The sequence below is a fragment of the Cetorhinus maximus genome, chromosome 12 (assembly GCF_964194155.1).
Source record: "Cetorhinus maximus chromosome 12, sCetMax3.hap1.1, whole genome shotgun sequence".
NCBI classification, from domain to species: Eukaryota; Metazoa; Chordata; class Chondrichthyes; order Lamniformes; family Cetorhinidae; genus Cetorhinus; species Cetorhinus maximus.
Genome location: NC_135890.1, coordinates 55,819,507 through 55,843,273, shown reverse-complemented (window position 1 = coordinate 55,843,273; position 23,767 = coordinate 55,819,507). Strand labels below are relative to the sequence as shown.

At 47.0% G+C, this 23,767-nt stretch overlaps 1 protein-coding gene across 1 annotated transcript in view; it reads left to right on the top strand.

Moving 5' to 3' along the window:
* Positions 1-17,856: 17,856 nt before the first annotated feature.
* The window catches only part of dnai7 (dynein axonemal intermediate chain 7), a 113,192-nt gene continuing 107,281 nt past the window's right edge, over positions 17,857-23,767 (top strand). The window contains exon 1 of the mRNA XM_078554636.1: positions 17,857-17,956. Within this exon, the coding sequence (XP_078410762.1) occupies positions 17,948-17,956 (9 nt within the window). The 5' untranslated portion in view covers positions 17,857-17,947. The remainder of the gene's footprint in view (positions 17,957-23,767) is intronic.

Genomic DNA, 23,767 nt, shown 5'->3' with positions numbered 1-23,767 from the left:
GAGATGGATAAGGCACCACTGGGTGTCCATCAATGGTGAGCAGGGAGGTCCAGAGCAACCTCATGTTGGCACACGAGCTGCATGTCATCTCTGCGGGCTCCTCTCAGGGCAATCTGGATGATGGCAGCAGCCTCTCCGCCCCTCTCCCAGTGACCGTGGCATCTGATGAGGCTGCGATGACTGGAGAGAGGCCAGCTGTGGCACTGGCCGCCCCCCCCTCCACAGGCGGGGCCAGCACAGGCTCCACTGACCAGAAGACGACTGCCAAGGCCATCAAGGCCAACAGGATAGCACAGACAGCAGGCTGCCTCCAATGCCACTGCCAGCGAGGGTGGGGTGGGGGCAACAAAGTGCAGGATTCGCGAACATAAGCTTAAGGCACCGTGAGCATAAGGTTCATGGATGATCTTCTGCTCTGTCATGCTTTGTTAATACGTTTACTGGTGTGACCATTATCACCATATATTGTTCATTTGATGTGAGTGCCAGCATGATATAAATTTTGCCTTTGTCTTAATGACCTGAGTATACTTCACTTGTTATGTAGGTGCAGGGCTTGCCAGTATCTTATGTTGGACACGAGTGGTTCTAAACCTTTTTGTACAGGTACTGAGTGGACTTTGGGTTCAAATGAAAGTGTCATTTCAAACATCTGGGATGGAGGCGGCAGCCCTGGCATGAGGTGGAAGCAGATCTTTGGCAGCCTAGCTGAAGGAGTGTTGGATCAAGGCATCCCCGGTGTCCCTGCCTCCCTGAAGGATCCAGAATTCTGCCTTCATGCCCTCAGCATTCTCCTCACTCTGCTGCTCTCCTGACTCACCACTAGATTCATCCTCTGTGGCTTGTGGAGCTGCCTCAAGATCCTCTTCCTCCAGTGGGTCCCCCCTTGCCAGTGCCAGATTGTGGAGAAAGCAGCATGCAACCACTATCAGTGACACCTGCTCTGGGGGGTATTGTAGTGCTCCCCCTGAACGGTCCAGGCATCGGAAGCGCATCTTCAGAAGACCTATGGTCTTCTCTATCACTGCCCTTGACGAGGCATAACCCCTATTGTAATGCTGCTCTGCCTCTGTTCTTGGGTGGCGGAGAGGCATCATAAGCCACCTTTTCAACGGATAGCCTTTGTCACCCAGCAGCCATCCATTTAGTCGAGCTGGAGTGGTGAAGAGCCTCAGCACCTGGCAGTGTCCGATGATGTAAGCGTCATGGGAGCTGCCAGGGTACCTTGCACAGACTTGCAGAATCTGCGTCTTGTGACCACAAACTATCTGGACGTTCATTGAGTAGAAGCCCTTCCTGTTGATGAAGCACCCGGCTGACCCGCTGGCGCCTTGATGGCCACATGCGTGCAGTCGATTACACCCTGGATGTGGGGAAACCCAGCAATCGCTGCAAACCATCTGGCTCATTCAGCCTGGCTGGCCTCGTCTGTACGGAAATGAATAAATGTCATTACCAGCCTGAACAGAGCATCAGTCACCAGCTTGACACAACTGTGGACAGCTAATTGGGAGACTCCACACAGATCTCCCACTGACCCCTGGAAAGAGCCGGAGGCATAGAAGCTGAGTGACTTTCAGAGCCACTGGCATGGGGTGTCCACCCACACAGTTGGAGGTGATCTCAGGCTCAATCATCTGACAAATGGACGTTACAGTCTCCCTGGAGAGGTGGAGCCTCCTTCGGCATTGCACCTCAGACATGTTGAGGTAGCTGCATCGCTGCCTGTAAACCCTGGCAGCAGGATAGTGACGTCTTCTGCAGCCCCTTCCGCCTTAGACTACCTGCTGGCCCTGCACCCCTCGTGCCTGCGACTCTCCTCCTACAGATCTCTCCCCTGGAAGTTGCATTGTGACACCTGGCCTCCTCTCCCTTCTGCCCCTCTCTTCCTCCTCAGAGGAGGTGCCTCCAGTGGAGAGCACAGTCCCCATTACCAGAAGGCTGACTGATACCTGGAAGGGTCCACAAGGTCAAAATTCTCTGGGGGCCTTGGAGACACCAATGAGTCCTGAAATGAAGCCTAGAAATGCTAAAACTGAAGCTCAGAACAGAGATGAAGCTGTCAAGCTCAAATAAGCAACCAGCAGCAAACTATCTCCTAAACTCCTCACTACTCACAATGGCAATGCTGCAGACCCATTTATCCCGCCCTTGGATGAGGTTTCGTTAAAAGTGGGCTGCCCACCTGCCCGTTTTGCCCATGCAAAGAGCGCGAAATCACATGGACAACATAAAATCGGGATCAATTGCCTTTTTAATGGCCTTAAGTGGCCCTTTAATTGTTGACGGGTGCAGCTCCGACACTCGCACGCGCCCACCAACCTGAAGATTGCTCATGTGCGGGATGACGTCGGTCACTCGCGCAACGTCATCTTGCATTATTTCACGTCTGTTTGGGTCAGGCGCGTGCCCGCCCATGAGACATAAGATTCTGGCCTTCAAGTATTGACAGGAAAAAATCCAGGAGAGACCTCAGAAACATAACTTCAAAATACATCAGTTAAGTGTTCCCACAAGCTTCTTTAAGTGCATACCTGCATTCCCTAGCATCTCTTGATACCTATCAGTGGGTTAATGAATTAGTGCCATTCTAGCACATTCCATGAGGTTGTGTGGAAATTATTTCATTGGGAGGTGCATTTAAATATTGCAAATGGGAAACGTGCAGCTGCTTCTAGGGTCACTGGAAAACCTGACCTGAAAGTTAAATGGTGACACTGACCCTGTGCAGATTGGTGCAACTGATCTCCATCCATATTTTGATTGGTTACACCTACTTTATACCCATTCATTAAATGTATATGATTGGAGTGTCTATGCACAGTGCTACTAAGTGATGGGATGTGAGAATGCACTAGCTGACATGATAAGTAGCTGACCTTCCGACATGCTCTAATGGGAGGGAGAAAAGAACACGGGCCAGAATTTTTCGCTGGGATTGCAGGTGCACGCCCAACACACTTGAGCGTAAACTAGCGCAAGATGACGTCAGGTGAGCGTCCCAATGTCATTATGCACTCGCGTGATATTTCGCTCAGTGGGCGCATGCGGGTGCTGGAGCCGTGCCCGCCATTAGTTAACAGGCCAGTTAAGGCCATTAAAAAGGCAAATAAGCTGTATTTTACATTGGCCGTGCAATTTCGTGCTCATCGCATGGGCAAAATGGGCAGGCAGCCAGCCAAGAATTTCAAAACCTTCATCCAAGGGCGGGATAAAAAGGGTCAGCAGCATTGCTAGTGAGGAATTTTATAGATAGTTAGTTTGCTGCTGGTTGCTCGTTGGTACTTGGCAGCTTCACCCCTGTTCGGATCTTCATTTTTAGCATTTCCAGGCTTCATTTCAGGACTTATTGGTGTCTGCAAGGCCCCTGGAGGATTCAGACCGTGTGGACTCTTCCAGGTATCAGACAACCTTCCGTTACCCTGGTAATGAGGATTGTGCTCTCTGCTGGTGGCACCTCCTCTGAGGAGGAAGAGAGGAGCAGAAGGGAGAGAGGGCCACTTGTCCCACTGCAGCTTCCAGGGGAGGGACCTGTGGGAGGAGAGTCTCAGGCACAAGGAGCGCAGGGCCAGCAGGAAGTCCAAGGCGGAATGGGCCGCAGAAGACACCACTATCCTGCTGCCAGGGTATACAGGCGGCGATGCAGCTACCTCAATATGTTAGGTGCAAAGCCCTGATTGGGCCTGAGATCAGCTCCGACTCTGTGGGTGGACACCCCAGTCCAGTGGCTCTGAAGGTCACAGTGGCCCTCAACCTCTATGCCTCTGGCTCTTTCCAGGGGTCAGTGGGGAATCTGTGTGGAGTCTCCCAATCAGCTGTCCACAGTTGTGTCAAGCTGGTGACAGAAGCTTTGTTCAGGCAGGCGGGTACTGACCTTTATTCTTTACCGTACTGATGAGGCCAGCCAGACTGAGCGAGCCAGACGTTTTGCAGCGATTGGATTCCCCCGCGTCCAGGGTGCCATTGACTGCACACATGTGGCCATCAAGGTGCCAGCAGGTCAGCTGGGTGCCTGCGTCAACAGGAAGGGCTTCCATACCTTGAATGTGTAGATAGTGTGTGACCACATAATGCAGATTCTGCAAGTCTGTGCAAGGCACCTTGGCAGGTCCAATAATGCGTACATCCTGAGATACTCCAAGATGCCGAGGCTCTTCAGTGCTCCAGGCCGACTGGATGGATGGCTGCTGGGTGACGAGGGCTATCCGTTGAAGAGGTGGCTCCTGACGCCTCTCCGCCACCCAAGAACAGAGTCAAAACAGCTTACAATAGGAGTCATGCCTCCGCAAGGGTGGTGGTAAGAGGACCATAGGTCTTCTGAAGATGCACTTCTGACGCCTGGACCATTTAAGGGATGCACTACAATACCCCCCAGAATGGGTCCTCACCGATAGTGATTGCAGGCTGTACTCTCCACAATCTGGCACTGGCAAGGGGGGGATCCACTGGAGGAAGAGGATCTTGACATAGCTGCACAGGCCATAGATGATGAATCCAGTGGTGAGTCAGAAGAGGAATACAGTGAGGAGAACGCTAAGGGCATGGAGCCAGACCTTGGTAACCTGCAGAAAGGGAGGGATGCCTTGATCCAATGCTCCTTCAGCTAGGCTACCAAAGATATGCTTCCACCTCATGGCAGGGTGCTGCCTCCATCCCGGATGTCTGAAAGAACCCTTTCATTTGAACCCAAAGCCCATTCAATGCCTGTGCAATAAAGTATCCAGCCACTCACGTACAGCATTACATACTGGCGTACCCTGCACCAGAAAGGAAAAAGGTGAAGCATACTCATGCCATCAAAACCAAAGCAAATTTAGCGTTATTGTCACATTGAAAGCATAATGACATTACCATTACTGGTATTGATGGCCACACCAGCAAACATACAAACCAAACGTGAATGAACAGAAAATCACCTGTGAACTGCCCCTCTTGTACTCATGGTGCCTTTAACTTACATTTCTGAGTACTACATCTTGGTGCCCACCCCTTGCTGGCACCGGCATTGAAGGCAGCCTGCTGACTTTGCTGTCTTGTTGGCCTTGATGACCTCAGCGGTCATCCCCTGGCCAGTGGAGCCTGTGTTGGCCCCACCTGGGAGGGAGTGGTCAGTGCCACAGCTAGCATCTCCCCAGTCATCGCAGCCTCATCAGATGCCATGGTCACTGGTGCAGGGGCGGAGGAGCTGTTGCCGTCATCCAGAGCATCCTGAGAGGAGCCCGCAGAGACGACAAGCAGCTCGCATGCCAATGTGAGGTCGCTTTGGACCTCCCTGCTCACCATTGATGAGCGGGCACCTAGCTGGGATACTGGGTGCCTCATCCATCTCCCACACTGACACTGACCACCTGAGGCCATTGCCTGTGTGAGGGCTTGCAAGTCCGAGTGCAACCCCAGGAACTCCTGATTCTGTCCCTGGAGCTGCCTTTTGATGAGAGTCACCATCCTCAATGGAGGAGGCAGTGCACTTGGCTATGAGGGTCAACACAGTGCTCATGCTCTGCATGGACACTTCCACAACAGAGACCATGGCACGAGACTCTCATGGATCTCCTTTCGCACATCGCCAAATCCTTTAGCACATCCCGCTGGTCATCCAGCATCTGCCGCCTAATGGACGACTCCAGAGGCTCATCATCTGCCTTCAACTGAGTATTGTCCTGGTCCGCAGCAGTCCTCGGACTGCCGGTGCCCTGGGCACTCTGCCTCCGCCTGCACTTCAAGCGACTGTGATGTGCCCTCACCAATGTGCACCAACGTTCTAGCTGCCGATCTAATGCCCACCAAGGTGCTGGTATCTGTGCTGGTGCCTGGTTCAGAGAGCGGGTGTGATGCAGGTGCAAATGAAGCTGGGTGGTCCTCTGGCATTAGGGGTGGCCCTTCAAGGTTCGGAGACCGACTGCGTGCTGGTGAATCTAAGGGAGAGCAAGGACATGTCATTAGTTAAAGTCATCACTCTGTCGCTGTTCATGTCAGGTACCCAGGTGAGATAATGGAGATCTGCACCACGGTGCCATTATCTTTCAATGATCAATGGGGAATCCAGGTTTGAGGCTCACATCAGTGAAGAGACTGCACTAGAATGGTTGCACAATCTTAAACTCTCACCTCTGTGCACTGCACTCTTACCTTCATCCGGCACCTCCTGCCTCTCCATGCCCGGTTGCACGGGGAGCATGCCGGCTTTCCAGCTCAAGAGTGTCCTGCTCGAACCTGGTGTGCAGCAGCAGGTTAGGCGAGCCTCCACCTGTCTGTGACCTCTCCGATTGGTTATGGTTTATTTTCTCCTGAAAGAACGGAGGAGCATTGATTAGTTCACTCTCTATCAGCAGCGCAGTTGCAGCCTGTCCAACCCCAGCTGAGGAACACCTCGCAGGGCACATCCGAGTCGTGGCCCTTGATTCACAAGGCACTCAGTCCAAGCAGCCAGGGCTCACCCCCTTGGCCAGTTCCGGCGTTATTGACAGTTGGTACTCAGAATCTAGCGCCCCTGAGGTCCACGTGGGGATGGCTACACCTTAACACTTCTGCTCACCACCCGTGCCAACACGGTACTCACCCTTCCTAAGTGCAGCAGGTCATGTGCACCCATCTGCGCCACACCGTATCATGGCTGCTAACCAGCGCTGCAACCTCCTCCCATGCCCTCTTTGTGAGGTGCAGTGGCCTCCTCCTCCCATCTCTGGGGACAAGGATTTCTCTCCTGGCAGCCACCTCCTGCAGGAGGACCGCGAGGCACTCATCTGAAAAGCGGGGGGCTGAGTGTCCACCCGACCTGCCCTCTCGCCTGCCGTGTCCAGCCACACTCGACTCCATTACTTGAATGTTGAAGATCCAACGGAGACGTTTTTCTGTGGCAGCCTTCCAGGGGCTGCCTGGACCGTTTCTAAACTGGCTGCTGGGTCGCCTTTGGACCTGGCGACCGACAGGCACCCGCCCCCACCCACCCCTTCCTGACCAGTGAGGAGCCGCGTTTCACGCTGGGCGGGCCTTAATTGGCTCACCAGCTTGAGATTGCGGTCGGGGTCTGATCGCGGGTGGCAGGTCATTTCCTGGCTGCTCTCAGGCCCGCTGACCACGCCCATCCGCCGACTTCAAAATTCTGCCCATGGAAAATGAATAGCCTGGTATTTTCTCTTGTGCAGGTGAATCGGGCGTCTCTATTGATTGAATGCTGGAATCAGACCATTATTCAAATCCTTTTAAGGTCAACAAAACATGGGAAGAAAGTAAGACTCACATTTATGCAGTGGATGTGGGAATAGCTGGCAATTAGCCATCCCTAATTGTCCTTGAGAAGATGGTGATGAACCACTTCTTGAAGCACTGCAGTCCATTCTGCAGCGGTTTGGTACAGTTCATTATCACATTGACTTGTATCTGCTTTGGCCAGTTGCCTGGGTCACCTATCTCAAGGACCAACAAAGTGATGGCGGTTGCAACAGTGTTGGAAACAGGGCAGTAAGTGGTTTGTATGCAGCAATTTCACACCACCACCCTCTTCCCTCCCAAAAACTGGGCCAAAAATTGACCCAGATGCATCTAGAGAGAAGTGCAGGGATGGGTGCTAATGTGAGTAAAACAAATCAATTATCCTTGAAAATGTTCTCATCACAATAAAGAGAATAACTTTACTTTACCTGCAAGAACTAACGAACGTTTCATATTTAACAGAGGAGATAAGGCTGGCAGCTGAACGTGTGGAGCAAGAGAGACTTGAGAAACTAAGACTTGAAGAAGAAGAGAGGGCAAGGATTGCGGCAGAGGTTGGTATTGTTTTACTGAGTGTCCTCAGCATTTGAAACAACGAAGAGATGAAGGGGCTGAAATTGGTCATGAAGTAAATGGAAACAAAAATAGTGAGGGTAGGGGGTTGTGGAAGATGGGCTTCTGATTCGACATCCCTGTTGTGCAATAAATTTCAATACCCAAAGCATTTTTGCACAAGCTGTGATTTAAACCTTCCAATTTCTTAGGCTCCTTGACTGTGATGGGAAGCAGATAGCTAAAGTATGTCACCTCCATGTTGCTAAGTATCTAAATTTGTGAAATTTACATCCATAATAAAATCTGGCATATAGATTTTCAAAAACAACAACTTATATTTTTATGGCATCTTTAATGTAGTTAAATGTTCCAAGGTGCTTGACAAGAGCTTCACAAGTTTGACAAGATTCACAAGTGGCTGAGCCACTTAAAGGAATATTAGGACAGGTGACCAAAAGCTTGGTCAAAGAGGTAGATTTGAATGAGTGTCTTAAAGAAGGAGAGAGAAGCAGAGGTTTAGGGAGGGAAATACAGAGCTTTAAGGCCTAGACAGCTGAAGTCACAGCCACCAACAGAGATGCAATGGAAATCAGAGGTGCACAGAGGCCAGAATTGGAGCAATGTAAAGATTTCTGAGGACTGCAAGGATGGAGGAGGTTACTGAGATAATTGGCTTCGACGACTGGGCACTAAACATTGCCTACGTGGAGTGTAGAGAAGGAAATAGGATTGGATGTACTGCCTGCGCATAAGATCACCCATTTGGCTTTTCTCCCATTTAAATGAATGGAAGGAAAATCAAACAGATTCTGTAACGGACATGTATCTGCTGGCAGATTTCCTTCTATCTGCTTCACCCAAGTAATGCTCAACAGATTTTGATTAAATCAATATCTACATCATAATTATCTTTGCTGTATCTAATCATTGACTATGACACAAAGTGTAGGAAGAAAGGGCAGAACTTTTAACTTCTACAAGAATAGATCTATGTGGGCATAAACGGCCAAAGTTAAATTAGCCATTTGGTTAACACTTTGCCCGATTCTCCTTTTTGTTGACTTCTTAAGTCACCATTTCTGTTTATATTTTTGATCCAACTATTTCCAAAATGTATTTTTTCTCTTAGTTCTCCAGTGTGACCATCATGAAGAGAGAAGCACAACCATGAAATGAAATACAGGAGCAAGAAAAAAAACCCTATAGGAAAAATACACAGCTGACAGAGGCAATGCAGAGCATTCAATGCAGAGCATTCAATGCAGAGCATTCAATGCAGAACATTCTATGGCAGTGGGAGGAGCAAAGGGAGGCAGAGGAAGAAATAAGCAGACAAGTTAGGGAATTGAATAAAAACATGGATAAATAATCACAGGGAACTTCAATTACCCTAATATTGATTGTACAGAAGAGTTAGATAAAGGGGATAGGGGAGTGGAGTTTCTACAATGCATACAGAACTCCTTTCCAACCCAGTTTGTAAAAAGCCCATGGCTGGAAGATGCACCATTGGATCTTGTGATGGGGAATGAACCAGAGTAGATAAGAGGAGCAAAGGTAGGGGGACATCTAGGCAATAGTGACCATAATATCATGCACTTTAAGATGATGAAAGAGGAGATAAGTAAAACAAAAGCCAGGTTAATATATTGGAGAACAGCTGATGAAGGGCTTGAGAATAGAACTTGGAGAAATAAAATGGGCAACAATATTGGCAAACAACGATGTATAACAACGATGGGAAACATTTAAGACTGTGTTCAACAGTGTGCAGGGAAAATGTATTCAGCTAAAAGGAAAAAAGCCAATTAAACATCTGTGAGACTCCATGGATGAATAAAGATGTAAGGGAACAATTGAGGGTTAGGACAGAAACAGACATTTAGTACATAGACAGTGGACAGTGCAGGATAAGAGAGGGTACAAAGAGATTAGAAATGAAGTCAAAAAAAACAATTAGGAAGGCAAAGAGGAATGATAGAATTAAATGATCAAGAAAGATAAAATAAATAGTAAAACATTTTATAGGCATATCAATATAAAAGGGAAAGCTGTGATGGGAATAGGACCATTAAGGATAATATCACAGATAATAGAGAAATGGCAGAAATATTAAATAATTATTTTGCTTTGGTGTTTATCAGGGAGATATGACAGATAGACGTGACATTGAATGATGAGATGAACAATGAGATAAAATAATCAGTCTCAAAGAAGGTAAATCCCATGATCTGGGTGGGTTACATCTACGTGTTTTAAAATAATCCATTGAAGAGATAACAGAAGCATTACTATACGTATTTAATGATTTGTTAGAAAAAGGTGTAGTGCCAAAGGACTGGCAGATAGCTAATGCAATGCCTACATTTAAGAAGGGGAATAGAACATGTCCAGGGAATTATAAACTACTCAGCTTAACATCAGTGGTAGAAAATAACGTAATCCCTATCTGCTTCTCCAGGAAGCATCCTTGATCATTCAAGGGTCACTGAACCACAGCTTAAGCTGTCGGACAGGGCAAGGAAGCAAGCCCCAAGTCTACCTTAGCCAGAATGGGGACCAAACCCACGCTGTTGTCATTATATTAAACTATATGCTAGCCGTCTAGCCAACTGAGCTAACCGACCCCTAAAAAAACATATGGGCCTGAATTTTGTGCTCGTCGGGCGCATGCAATCGGTGGACCCGGAAGCAAACACGAAATGCACTTCCATCCGCGATTGGCCCCCAACCGCGATCTTATGGTTGGTTGGCTAATTAACGGCCAGACAGCGTGAAACGTGCCCGAAGAAAGGCTCAGCACTGCCACTGGGGGTGGGAAGAGGGCGGATGCCAGGGGCGCAGGTGAGTGCTTCAAGAGAGCTCCCAGAAGGCAGACAGCTGCCTCAGGGAGATGCAGATAAGAAAATAAAGCCCAAAAATGCTGCAAAAAATGTCCATGCAGCACAATCAAACACCTGAAAGCAGACCTCATTAAAAAAAACAGTCCACAGATATATATTTTTATTTTAAATCCTAACGGAGATTTCATCCTGCCCTTGGATGAGGTTTCACCAAAAATGTAAAACTTGCCTGGTTGATTGGCCCATCCGCCAACTGTAAGGTTGGACGGGCCACAAAAGATCGCTGACAAGTGGGACATTAATGGGCTTAATTGCCCACTCAATTGCCGGTGGGCGCTCTTCCGAATTTTGTGTGCTCCCGCTAAGCGAAATATTGCGTGACATTCGCCCGACGTCATCTCGTGTGATTTCACGCCCATTTGGGTCGGGCACATGCTCGCCAGCAGGACGTAAAATTCTGGATATAGAAATGAAAAATATAATAATGAAGAGTCAGCGTGGATTTCAAAAGGGAACATCTTGCCTGACCAACCGTATTGAATTTTTTGAGGAGGTAACAGAGAGAGTAGACAATGATAATGCAGTAGATGTAATTTATCTGGATTTTTAAAAGGCCTTGATACGGTCAGAGAATGTGCAGTCGGGGACAAATGGCAGAATGGATTGCTAGCTGGTTTCAAGACAGATTAGAGAGAATGGGAGTAATGGGTAGTTATTCAGAGGGCAGAATTTTCTTATCGGCGTGTAAAATGATGCGTGGTGACGTCGGGCGTGCATCCCGACGTCACCACGCGTCATTCCGATATTCCATTCAGCGGGCGCCCACTGGAGGTGGCTGTGAGCCCGCTGAACTGTCAAAGGCCTGTTAAGGCCATTACTAAACTAATTAACCAAATTGACAGGGTTGCCTGACCAACCTCAAGGTTGGCAGGCAGGCGAAGTGCCCAAGCGGCCTTCGTGTTTTGCATGAAACCTCATCCATGGGCGGGATGAGGTTTCATGAAGGTTTTATTAAATGAATAAATTTTTTTTGACACTTCATGTCTGAATAATTTTTATCTTTCCTTTTTTACAAACTTTAAAAGTGAACTTTATCTCCCTGAGGCACAGAGCTGCCTCAGGGAGATTTCTGCACTCTAACACGCGCATGTGCGAAAGAGTGCAGACCCTGACTCTCCGTCCTCCCCCTGCCCGCACAGGTAGCGCTGAGCGCTACCAGGCGTGCATCATGCTGGGCGGGCCTTAATTGGCCCGCCCACGTAACATGGCGGCACGCAGCTGATTGCAGGCGATGATCGGCTTTGCGCCCGCTCCTGACCAGCCTGTCCAGCAGGCGGAAGATTCTGCCCAGAGTTCCAGAAGGCGGGAAGTAGTGTTCCACAAGGATCACTTTTGGGACCATTGCTGTTCACAGTTTCCATTGATTATTTGGATTTTAGAATCAAAAACACAATTTCTAAGTTTGCAGATAATACCAAAATTTGGAGGATAGTCAATACAGAGGACGACAGCAACAAATTACAAGAAGACATTAATAAGCTTGCAGAATGAGCAAATAATTGTCAAATAAAGTTCAACACAGATAAATGTGAGATAGTACATTTTGGCAGGAAGAATAGAGAGTTCACTTATCACTTGGAAGGTGCAAGCCTAGGTTGGGTAGAGGGTCAAAGGCATCTCAGTACAAATACGTCGATCACCAAAAGGTATGCCATAAGAAAAGCAAACCAAGCACTAGGCTTTATATCTAGGGGGATAGAATTGAAAAGTGGGGAAGTTACGCTAAACCTGTTTCAAACCTTGCTTAGACGACACTTAGGGCAGCATTTTTCGTGTGGTGGATGTTAATTGGCTGGAGTTGGGACTTCCACCCCTCACTCGGAATGAAGTCCTGCCTCCCGGGAGCACTGACTACTGCTGGGCTACAGGCAGCCCCATGAGTCTAAGTGCAAGGAGCCCCAGGACCGGGTAGGTGTGAGGGTTTCATGGCAGACAGTGGAAGAGAGGCTACTGGGGTCTGGAGTGAGAAGGGGGTTAGGTTGGAAAGGCCAGAGGGGTAGAGAACACCTTGAGGGACCAGACCTTGGGGGCAGCCCCCGATCAGGAAAGGGTGCCCCTGAGGGCCTGAGGCCCAACCAGGGTAACCTGCTGGGCCTACCTCCATCCCTGACCCCACCCGCGTGCCCCCCCCACCTCAAAGTTGTAACTGGGGTGAAAGGGTGAAGCAGCCCTTAACTGGCCATTAATTGTCACTGGCTTGGAGAATTTCTGTGCTACCTTTGTCTTCCTCCTACTCTGTCTGTTGGTCATCCTTTCTCTAACCTTGTGGATCTTCTTTAGCTGTGGGGTGACCACCTTCTGAAACTCTTAGGGCAGAACTTTTCTCTTGTTGGGCGGGTGCACAGCCGACCTGAACAGGAGTAAAATAGTGCATGATGACGTCGGGCGAACATCCCAATGTCATCGCGCGCACTCGCAATATTTTGCTCAGTGGGCACACATGAGAGGCAGCAGTGTGCCCGCTGACAATTAGGAGGCTTTTTAAGGCCCTTAATCAATTAATTAAATTGAATTTTTCACTGCCTGTCCAACCGTTTGGTTGGCCTGCAGGCGAATATGCCAAGCAGCCTTTGCATGTTTTGCGAAATCTCATATGTGGGCGGGATGAGATTTCGACCAGTGGTTTAAAAAAAACTTTTAAAACTCATTTTTAATATGTCCCTGCTCATGTCACAGAGTCACATGTGGGGACATGTTTTACTTATTTTTCAACTCTTCATTTGTAATGTTAAAAATCTTCAGCTCCCTGAGGCAGCTCTGTGCCTTCAGGGAGCTTTCACTGAGCGCACCCCCACGCATGCGCACACTTCAGCATTCAAGCTCCTCCTGCCCCCTCCCCGGCAGTGCTGAGGCTCTGAGCGCGCCTTTTATGCTGGCTGGCTGCTAATTGGTCAGCCAATGTGAAATTGCGGTCAGGGCCTGATTGCGGGCGGTGATTGGTTTTGCGGCCGCTCCCAGGCCGGCTCACCATGCCCGCCTGACGAGGTAAAAATCCTGCCCTTAGAGTCCTGGATGCACTGCAGAGCCTCCAGCCTCTCCTTGAGCTTGAGCAACCGATGGCATTTCCTGCACAGAGGGTTATCCAGAATGCATGGAGTGTCCTGGAATTCTCTTTTGGTGCAGGATGCTCATGCAAATAGTTCCTGCTGGTCTACCATGGTAGTCAATCGCTGACCTTTAAACACAGACATCCTGACAACGAAAACACTTAGCAATGAACCCTAAAAGTCTAAAAAACTGTGACATTGACCTACAAAACTATAAAAAAACTGACCTCCGAAACACTGAGATACTGAATATTAAAAAGTTAACTAATGACACTGGAAGTGATATCCATAAATCTAAACCAGAATGGGAACTACCATCAAGTGAATTTCAACAGCAAGTGGAAGTAAGTCAGTTCAATATCAATCTAATACTATCATAGTGCACCACTTGGTGCCCTTCTATGCTGAAATTTGTCTTATTCTATAATGTGCACATAAAAAAACCTTAACACCCAACCGCCACACCTCAAAGCGTTTGATTTTTGCATGCATGTTGTTTGTGGTTGGAGTTGCACCTGATTGACTTAAATGTCATATTTCTAGAACAGCAACGGAATAACACTGCAATATTCTTTAAAAAGGGATTTAAAAAGAGAGCAAAAACAGTCATGTCTTGTCGGTTTCTATGACCTTGATAACTTGGCCAAGGGGAGGAGCTTGGCGTTTGCATATAGCACAAAAGCAAAATGTTGCCCATGTTGGAAATCCAAAGTAAAAACAGAAAATCTGGAAATACCCAGCAGGTAGTTGTGGGAGTCACTGCACAGCTTATGGTGAATATTGGTTAATAGCCTTTCCTTAGAAATGAAGAAAGAGAAATCTAGGAAGGGAATGAGCCATTTGAAGTTGATAGAAGGGTGGCAATTGGAAGCAAAGTGGATATTTTTTTTCAGTTCAGGGTGAGAGCAGAAAATGGCACTGATACAGTCATTTATGTACTGAAAAATGAGTTGGGAGAAGGGGGCCTGGGTAGGACGGGAACAAAGAAAGTACCACATATCCCACAAAAGGCAAGAATAGCTCGGACCAATGTGGATTCCCATAGCAACACCTTTTATTTGGAGGAAGTGAGTGGAGTTAATGTAGAGTTGTCCAGTGTGAGAACATATTCGTTCGAACTCTGTTATCTTTACCTGCACCTGCACCACCACCTCACCTCCCCCCCACCCCGGCAAGGGTAAATCTATCCTTTTGAATTTATTGTTAGTTTAAAACCTCAACTAAAAAAATTCTAGTCATAATAAGAGCTTAATCAGCTATGTTAACTGGTGACGTGGTCTTAAGATAAAATGCCCTTTTTCAGGAATTTTTATCTCAGGTAGAACATACATGGTAGATGGTACATACATGGTACATAATAACAGGTTCCTTATTCTTATAGAGCAACCTCTCTCTGAATATATAGAATCCTATATTCAGAATTCTAGAAGAGTTAGAGTCTGTGAGGTCTACAGACTGAGACTACTTTTTTAATACTTTATTTTAAGCTTAAATCTTGGATTACATTATAGTAAGGTTTTGAATAATACAGAGTGTAAATGCAAGATAAATCAATTCATCTAAATATAGTAAATGCAAACCTCAAATCCACTTAGAGAATAAAATTAAATAAGATATTCAAACAAATAGCAAACCAGTTTTATACTTGCAATCAGAGATATAAAGTGTAGTTTTTGCTGTCTTTGTCTCAGCTATAAGTAAACCTTCCTATCACAGTATCACAGTGTCTTTACAGTGCAGAAGGAGGCCATTTATCCCGTCGGGTCTGCACTGGCTCTCTGAAAAAGCATTCCACCTAGTCCCCCTCCCCTGCCTTATCCCCATAATCTTGCACCTTCTCTCTTTTCAGGTAGCTATCCAATTCCCTTTTGAATATCTCGATCGAACCTGCCTCCATCACCCTTTCAGGAAGTTTGTTCCAGACTCCAACCACCCTCTGGATGAAAAAATGTTTCCTCGCATCACATTTACTCCTCTTGCCAATTATTTTGAATCTGTGCCCTCTAGTTCTTGATGTTCTTTCTTAAGGTCTCAAATCAGTGATGTTCCCGTGGCACCTGACTGAATTGTTTACTTAAGTTTGCAATGTAAAGGGCAAAATTTTGCCCTTGTCAGGGGTGCTTGGTGGGGGCAGGCGGGGACGGTCAGGAAGCTGACCGCTGCCCGTGATCGGCACCGCACCACACCGTACCGTGAAACGCGAGCGGCAGCACTGAGTGCTGCCTGTGCAGGCGGGGGGGAGGAAGGCGAGCTTCGGAGTTGCCTCAGGGAGATGAAGGGATATACACAAAAATAAAGAAAATAAGAATGTAATAAAACATGTCCCCTCATGTGACTCTGTTACATGAGCAGGGACATGTTATTAATGAAAAATGTTTTATTTTTACTTGCTTTTGGAAACCTTATCCTGCCCATGGATGAGGTTTCCAAAAAAATGCAAAGGCCGCTTGGCCTTTTCGCTGCCCACCAACTGTAAGGTTAGACGGGCAACGAAGAGCTTAATTTAATTGATTACTTAATGGCCTTAACAGGCCTTTTAATTGTCGGCGGGTGTGCTGCCAGCTCTGGTGTGCGCCTGCCGACCGAACTATCGTGTGACTGCGTGTTGACGGCATGCTCGGCCGATGTCAACCCGTGTCATTTCACACTCGAGCAGGTCCGGGTCGGGCACGCGCCTGCCCGCCGAGTGAGAATTTCTGCCCAAAGAAAATCTGTTATGTTCAAGTAACATGACTATTTTCTGATTTATTGTTTGACCTCTTTGTCCTGAGCGATTCTTTAGAATCAAAATAACATGTTTCTGTAAAAAGCAGGTGCAAGTGTTATCATCTTAAGCATGGCTCCCTGCCTGGTGAAGCCTTGCCTTCAAGATCTCTCTGTCTCTCTGTGCCTGTGAAAATAATATGTATGCATTTATCACTGGGTTGGATATTCCAGCCCCGCCCGCCAATGAGATTGTCCGGTCCTGCCGAAAGTCAACGGACTTTTGGCTGGGCTGCTGAATCTCCCGCTGTGCGTCCCACCTCAACAGGGCCGGAAGGGTTAAATTTTTAACCCTTTCATAGACTGAGCCAAATCCTTAACATATTCAGTCAGGCAGAGGAGAATGGTAGTGGATGGGGACTGGTGTGGCTCTGTTCAAGCAAGAAACAGAGAGCTGTCAGATTTTCCTGGTGGGGGATGGAGGTATAGCGAAATTGGAGGTAAAGGAGGCTATTGGGGCCAGGAACCTGGAAACTGTTAAAGACACAGGGCATCAGAGAGTCATGGATATAGATAGGAAGAGACTGGGCAAGGGAAGGGAAATATGGAGTTGAGATATGAAGAAATAATTTCAGTAGGACAGGAACAGCCTGAAATTATGGATCTACCATAACAATCATGTTTGTGGACTTTAGAAAGGAGGCGGAAGTGGCTGTTTGTGGTTGGAGGCCGAGGGGGGAAAGATCTCTAGAGGAGATGAGGTCAGTGACGGCCCCTGTCACTTGCTTAAAACCTATTGTATCTCTAACTCTTCCCAGTTCTGCTGAAAGGTCATCAACCTGAAACGTTAACCCTCTTTCTCTCCCCACGGATGCTGCCAGACTTGCTGGGTATTTCCAGCAGTGTCTGTTTTTTGTTTACAAAAAGCAACTAACCTTGAGAAACTCCCCTCAGCTATTAACATTTAATTGATGTTATTCTGTGCCTACAGAGATGACTTCTCTAATAGGATCAGCTGAGTGTGGTTTTAAAGGGACAGGCCATCTTTGCAGCTAAACATCATAATTATACTCCAGGACTAGGACTATCCATGTGCAATGCAGTAAGAGTTCTGCTGGTGTCTTCGTAAGTTAGTTTGATTGCGATAAAATGTATATTGATTTAGAATGTAGGATTGGTACCACTTAGAAAATCAGCCTGTTTCCTGCCAATTATATGGATTTGAGTTGGATCAGAATCTATGATAGGGCACAATATGCATGACCTGCTGAGAGGAGGTGAGCAAGTTGTCAAACAATTTTTCCTTCAAATGTTTTCTTCTGAAGTATTGGCAAATTATACTCAGTACTGATTACATTTAAATTACATATTAAAGTAACTTTTTTTTAATGTAGCTGACATGGATTTGATTTTGTTTTCATCTCAAAATAGGATAAGGCACGTAAAGAAAATGAACTACCTGAACTCTACCAAATTTTGGAAAGAAATAGTCTCACTGTCCAGAAGGTGCACAAAAATCTTAGAGAAATGAATAAGGTAATGTTTCTCAATATTGATGTAGGATAATATTCCCTTGATTTCAGAAGATTAAAGTGCATTGATAAGGTCATCTTGAATGCAGTGATGTTACACAATAACTTTTTTTCTATAAGATTGATTGAAGTGTTTAAGATGATTAAAGGATTTGACAGCTTAGCTAGAGAGAAACTCTTTTCTCTGGTGGGGGAGTCCAGAGCAAGGGGGCATTAGCTTCAATTTAGAGCTAAGCCATTCCGGGACTATGTCAGGAAGCACTTTTTCACACAAAGGATAGTGAAAATATGGAACTTTCTCTCCCAGAAAACTGTTGGAGCTAGGGATCATTTGAAAATTTCAAGACTGAGATGGCTTTTTGTTTGGTAAGGAACATAGAAACAAAGTGTGTAGATGGAGTTAAGATACAGATCAACCAGGATCTAATTGAATGGCAGAACAGGTTAGAGGGGATGAATGGCTTCCTCCTTATAGAATGATAGAGTCATAGAATGGTTACAGCACAGAACGAGGGCATTTGGCCTGTTTTGTCTCTGCCAGCTCTTTGCAACAGAAACTCACATACTGCCACCCTCCTGTTTTTTTTCCCTGTAGCCCTGCAAATTTTTTCTCTTCTAATAATGATCCAATTTATTTTGAAAGCCATGATTAATCCTGCCTCCATATCACTCTCTGTGTTTCAGATTCTAATCAAACACTGTATAAAAATGTTCTTCCGCATGTCACAGTTGCTTCTTTTGTCAATCACCTTAAATCAGTGCCCTCTGGTTCTTAATCCTTCCACCAATGGGAACAGTTTCTCCCTATCTATTCTATCCAGACCCTTCATGATTTTGAATACTTCTATTAAAGCTCCCCTCAACCTTCCTTCTCAATACACCAGTTGAGGCTGAACCAGCATTTTATACAGTTTTATTATAACTTCCTTGGGGCGTGTGTCACTGAGGAGTCAGCTGTATCCTACCTCATAGCTGGATGAATAATTGCACCCTAGTCTCCAAAACTCACCAAGGCCTATCCCGTGGGTCCACATGCTGCTTGTGCATGGCAGCAGCCACACCCCAATAGCCACGTTGGTTCACAGGCTAAACCAGGTGAGGGTAGCATGCAGGCTGGAGTCCACATGTGAGGGAGAACGTGTATATCCAACCACTAGCAGTGTGTACCATCTCCAAGATGCAATGCATCAACTTACCAAGGCTCCTTCGACAGCACCCTCCAAACCCGTGACCTCTATCACCTAGAAGGACAAGGGCAGCAGGTGCATGGGTACACCACCACCTGCAAGTTCCCCTCCGAGCCACTCACCATCCTGACTTGGAACTATATCGCCGTTCCTTCACTTTCGCTGGGTCAAAATCCTGGAGCTCCCTCCCTAACTGCACTGTGGATGTTCCTACACCACATGCACTGCAAGGTTCAAGAAGGCAGCTCACAACTACCTTCTCAAGGGAAGTTAGGATTGGCGATAAATGCTGGCCTAGCCAGTCACGCCCACATCCCATGAACAAGTGCACAAATAAAAAGGTGCCTTGATGGATGTAGCAGAGGAAATGGTATCCTCTTACTGGTACTGAAAGCGTCACAGCATATCTGTGTGGACAGTGGGAAGTGTGAAGTTATTTACTTTGGCCATAAGAATAAAAAAGCAGGATACTTTTTAAAAGGGGAGAAACTTGTAAGTGTTGATGTTCAAAGAGATTTGGGTGCCCATAGAAGGAACACAGAAAGTTACCATGTGAGTACAGCAAACAATTAGGAAGGCAAGTGGCTTGTTGGCCTTTATTACAAGGGGATTGGAATACAAGAATAGAGAAGTCTTGCTACAATTGTGCAGGATTTTGGTGAAACCTAAAAGAAAGAGTAGGGCTGATTAGGAACAAAAAAGGGGACTTGCAATGTGGAGGCTGGAGAAATAGTGGAGGTGTTGAACGAGTACTTTGCATCTGTCTTTACAAAGGAAGAACTTGCTACCCAGGCTGAGGTGAGAGAGGAGGTAACTGGTACACTAGAAGAATTTACAATCGAGAGGAAGGAGGTGTTGGAAAGGCTATCTTTACTTAAAATAGATAAGGTACCAGGACCGGATGAGATGCATCCGAGGGTACTGAGGGAAGTGAGAGTGGAAATTGCAGAGGCGCTAGTGATAATCTTCCAGTCTTCCTTAGACACGGGAGGTGCCAGAAGACTGGCGAGCTGTGCTACAGGAACCCTGGGAGCTCCCAACACAAGGACACTGCAGTAATTGCCCAGGAAGTTTCAACTTCTAATGGGCAATTCCCTTGTTTCACTGACACCCTGAAAAAGTCTCCAACTCTGAGTTAGAATCAGAGGTTTCAGAAGGTCCTATTTACATACCTGGATAGTTACCCAGGAAACTTTAAACAGCAAAAAACCATGCCTGCTTTCAGGACCTCATCCCTTTTCCTACCTATATCATTGGTCCCGATGTGGACCACAACCTCTGGCTGTTAACCGTCCCCCAGAAGAATGTCCTGCAGCTGCTCTGTGACATCCTTGACCCTGGCACCAGGGAGGTAACATACCATCCTGGAGCCATGTCTACGGCTGCAGAAACGCCGGTCGGCTGCCCAAACTATGGAATCCCAACTACAATATATCACAACTTACTGGGGATAGTGCGCTGCAATATCAAGCCCCACTGCTCCCCGACCCTCAACAAATGTGAAAAAAGTTTGATCAACCCACCTAATTGTTTAATTTAGGTTAACAGAATATGAGAACCAGGTTTGTAAACTTAATAAGTAAATAACTGTTTATTGAACAAATTGTCTTTAATCAGTGGCAAAAGAAAGAAATATGAACTGCTAACTTCTAACTCTATAACCTAAACTCTACCCCTTCTTAAGTCCCTATACACACATATACAAAACACACAAGACACACAAAAACATGGATTTTAAAGGTAGGATAAAACAGTTCAATGGCACCAATTCTAGAGTACAGGATTCGATGGGTTGATTTTGATCGATGTCTTCCAAATTCCTTTCAGTTCTTTGTTGATGACATGAGGTGGTCTTCCCAGCACTTTCAGTCTTTAGTTCACTGGTTGAGCACTTGCTTTTCAATGTCTCTAACAGTGATTTTCCCTTTTGCCTCTTGACAGGGGTTTTCAGAGAGACAGCAGATTATAGAGATATGAGGAGAAAAAAAAACAGCTAGCTATTTTTATAGAATTACTGGAATCTTAACACACAGGAGGCAGAGATTTTAGGTCTTTTTCCTTTCAGGTTAGGAGCTACTCTGCTCGGTTTTTCTCACATAAACCCTGGTCACCTGGTTACAGGCAATTAAAATGTTGTTGCCAGGCAGTTCCCCATTAGACCGAATTCCTCCGCAGCACCATCCTGCCTTTCATGGCACACTCTGTTCCAGGACAGCAACATTGTTTATATCCCTCACACTGTTCCAGTATAGATGTGTCTTTCAAACTGCAGCCATTGTAATTTTAATCCAAAGTCCAACAGAAATAAAAAGATATGTCCTTTATATATAGCATTTCCACTCTTCCTCTTCCCCCGCTGAGCAGCTGAGCCACCTGTGGTGCCATGGACTTGGCTCTTGCTACAGTCCTCTGAGGAACCATCTTGCTCACCAGTATTCAAAATGGAAAAGCTTTTAGAGAGCGAGATAGCCTCAGGGGATTCCTGCATTACCTATCTGTTTCTCTTAGACACTCTGGCGGTCAACCATTCCCTCTGTACTTCTTAGCTGCGGCGCGACCATCTCTCTAAATGTACTAACCATGTCCTCAGCCTTGTGGATGCACCATAGTAATTCCAGCCGCTGCTCAAGCTACGCAACTCGGAGCTCAAGTTTCTGCAGCTGGTGCCACTTCCTGCAGATGTAGTCATCGAGGGCAATTTGTGGCTGCATGACTTCCTACGTCCCAGAAGATGCACATTCCACATGGCCAAGCTGCACTGACTTACCTTATACTTTGTATAAAGTATTTACTGATTTATTTTAATTATCTTAATTAGAATAATTCCTATGTGTACTATAATTTACTGTGTCTGTCTCAGTCTCGTCCCTTCTCGCGCTCTTTTAACTCCTGACTCCACTCTTAGTCTTACCCCCTTCTTGCGTTCATTTAACTCTCCAACTCCACTGTCAGTCTCGCCCCTTCTCGTGCTCTTTTAACTCCGACTCCACTCTCAGTCTTGCCCTTTCTCTCGTTCTTTTAACTCCCGACTCCGCTCTCAGTCTTGCCCTTTCTCTCGTTCTTTTAACTCCTGACTCCGCTCTCAGTCTTGCCCTTTCTCTCGTTCTTTTAACTCCCGACTCCGCTCTCAGTCTTGCCCCTTCTTGCGCTCTTTTAACTCCGACTCCGTTCTCAGCCTCTCCCCTTCTCGTGCTCTTTTAACTCTCTGGCTCCGCTCTCAGCCTTGCTCCTTCTCGCGCTATTTTAACTCTCCAGCTCTGCTTTCAGTCTTGCCCCTTCTCTTGTTCTTTTAACTCCCAACTCCGCTCAGGTTATGAGAGGAGCAGTGCTCTACAGACCACAGGGTACTACGCTCCAAGATTAAATTTACTGCCTCAGATCCTCCAAGCAGCAGAAACGATCATCTGATCCATAAATTCTTCCAGCTGGATCCTACTGTGCATTTCTTGCCAGGTCTTCTGAGCTTGGCTTCGACAGAAATGCGCAGTGCAGTGCTCCACGGAGAACTCCATTAGATCACAGTAGAGTCGGGGGAAGAATGGACACGTCCCCTTTTTATGGCACTAGCTGCCATATGGTACGTTTAAATGTCCAGTTTGAATGTTAGTGAATGGATGAGTGGGTGAATGAGTGAATATGTAGATGTGTGAGGTGGGTAAGTGGGTAGCAGGTAGGTAAGTGAGGTGGGTAATAGGGTAGGGGGAGGTCGGTGGGTGGGTAAGTGGGTAGAGGGTAGGTGGGTGAGTGGGTAAGTGTATAAATGGGTGAGGTGGGTAGGGGCAGGTAGGTGAGGTAGATAGGTGAGTAACTGAGTAAGTTTGTATGTGGGTGTGGTGGGCGAGATGGCTAAGTAGGTAGGTTTGTAAGTGAGTGAAGTGGGTAGGGGTAGGTGGGTGAAGTGGGTAAATGGTTAGGTGGGTAGGTGGGTAAGTGAGTAGGAGAGTGAAATGGGTAAGTGGCTAGATGGGTGCAGTGGGTAAGTGGGTGAGGTAGATAGGTGGTTAAGTGGGTAGCTAGGTGAGATGGGTGAGTGGGTGGGTGGGTGAGGCAGGTAAGTGGATGAGGTGGAGAAGTGGATAGGTAGGTGAGCTAGGTAAGTGGGTTGGATGGATAAGTGGACGAGCTAGGTAAGTGGATAGGTGGGTGAGGTGGTAGGGAGTAGATGGGTAGTCAAGTCGGAAGGGTAGTCGGATGGTGAGGGGTGAAGTCTAATCAAGTTGGGAGGGTAATCGGCTAATTAGGAAGTAGTCAGGTTGTCGGGAGGGTAGTTGGGTGTCGGGATGAGGTTGAGGGTAGTCAGGTTGGGTTGGGAGGGTTGGGTCGAGTCAGGTCGGGAGATTAGTCGGGTCGGGGGGTTAGTTGGGTGGTCAGGGGGTAGACGGGGAGGGGTGGTCAGGGAGTAGTCAGTTCAGGTCGGGTTGGAAGGGTAGTTGGGTCGGGAGAGAGTTGGGAGGTAGTCAGGGGAGTCGCAAGAGTAGTCGGATTGGATGGGTAGTTTGGGGGGGTGGTGGTCAGGTGTAGTTGGGGGTTGATTGGTGATGAGGGTGGTGATTGGGTAGCCAGCTGTTTAGTTATCTAGGTGTTAGACTAGGTTTTAATCTTCCTAGCATTTTGCTGGGTAAACTGAG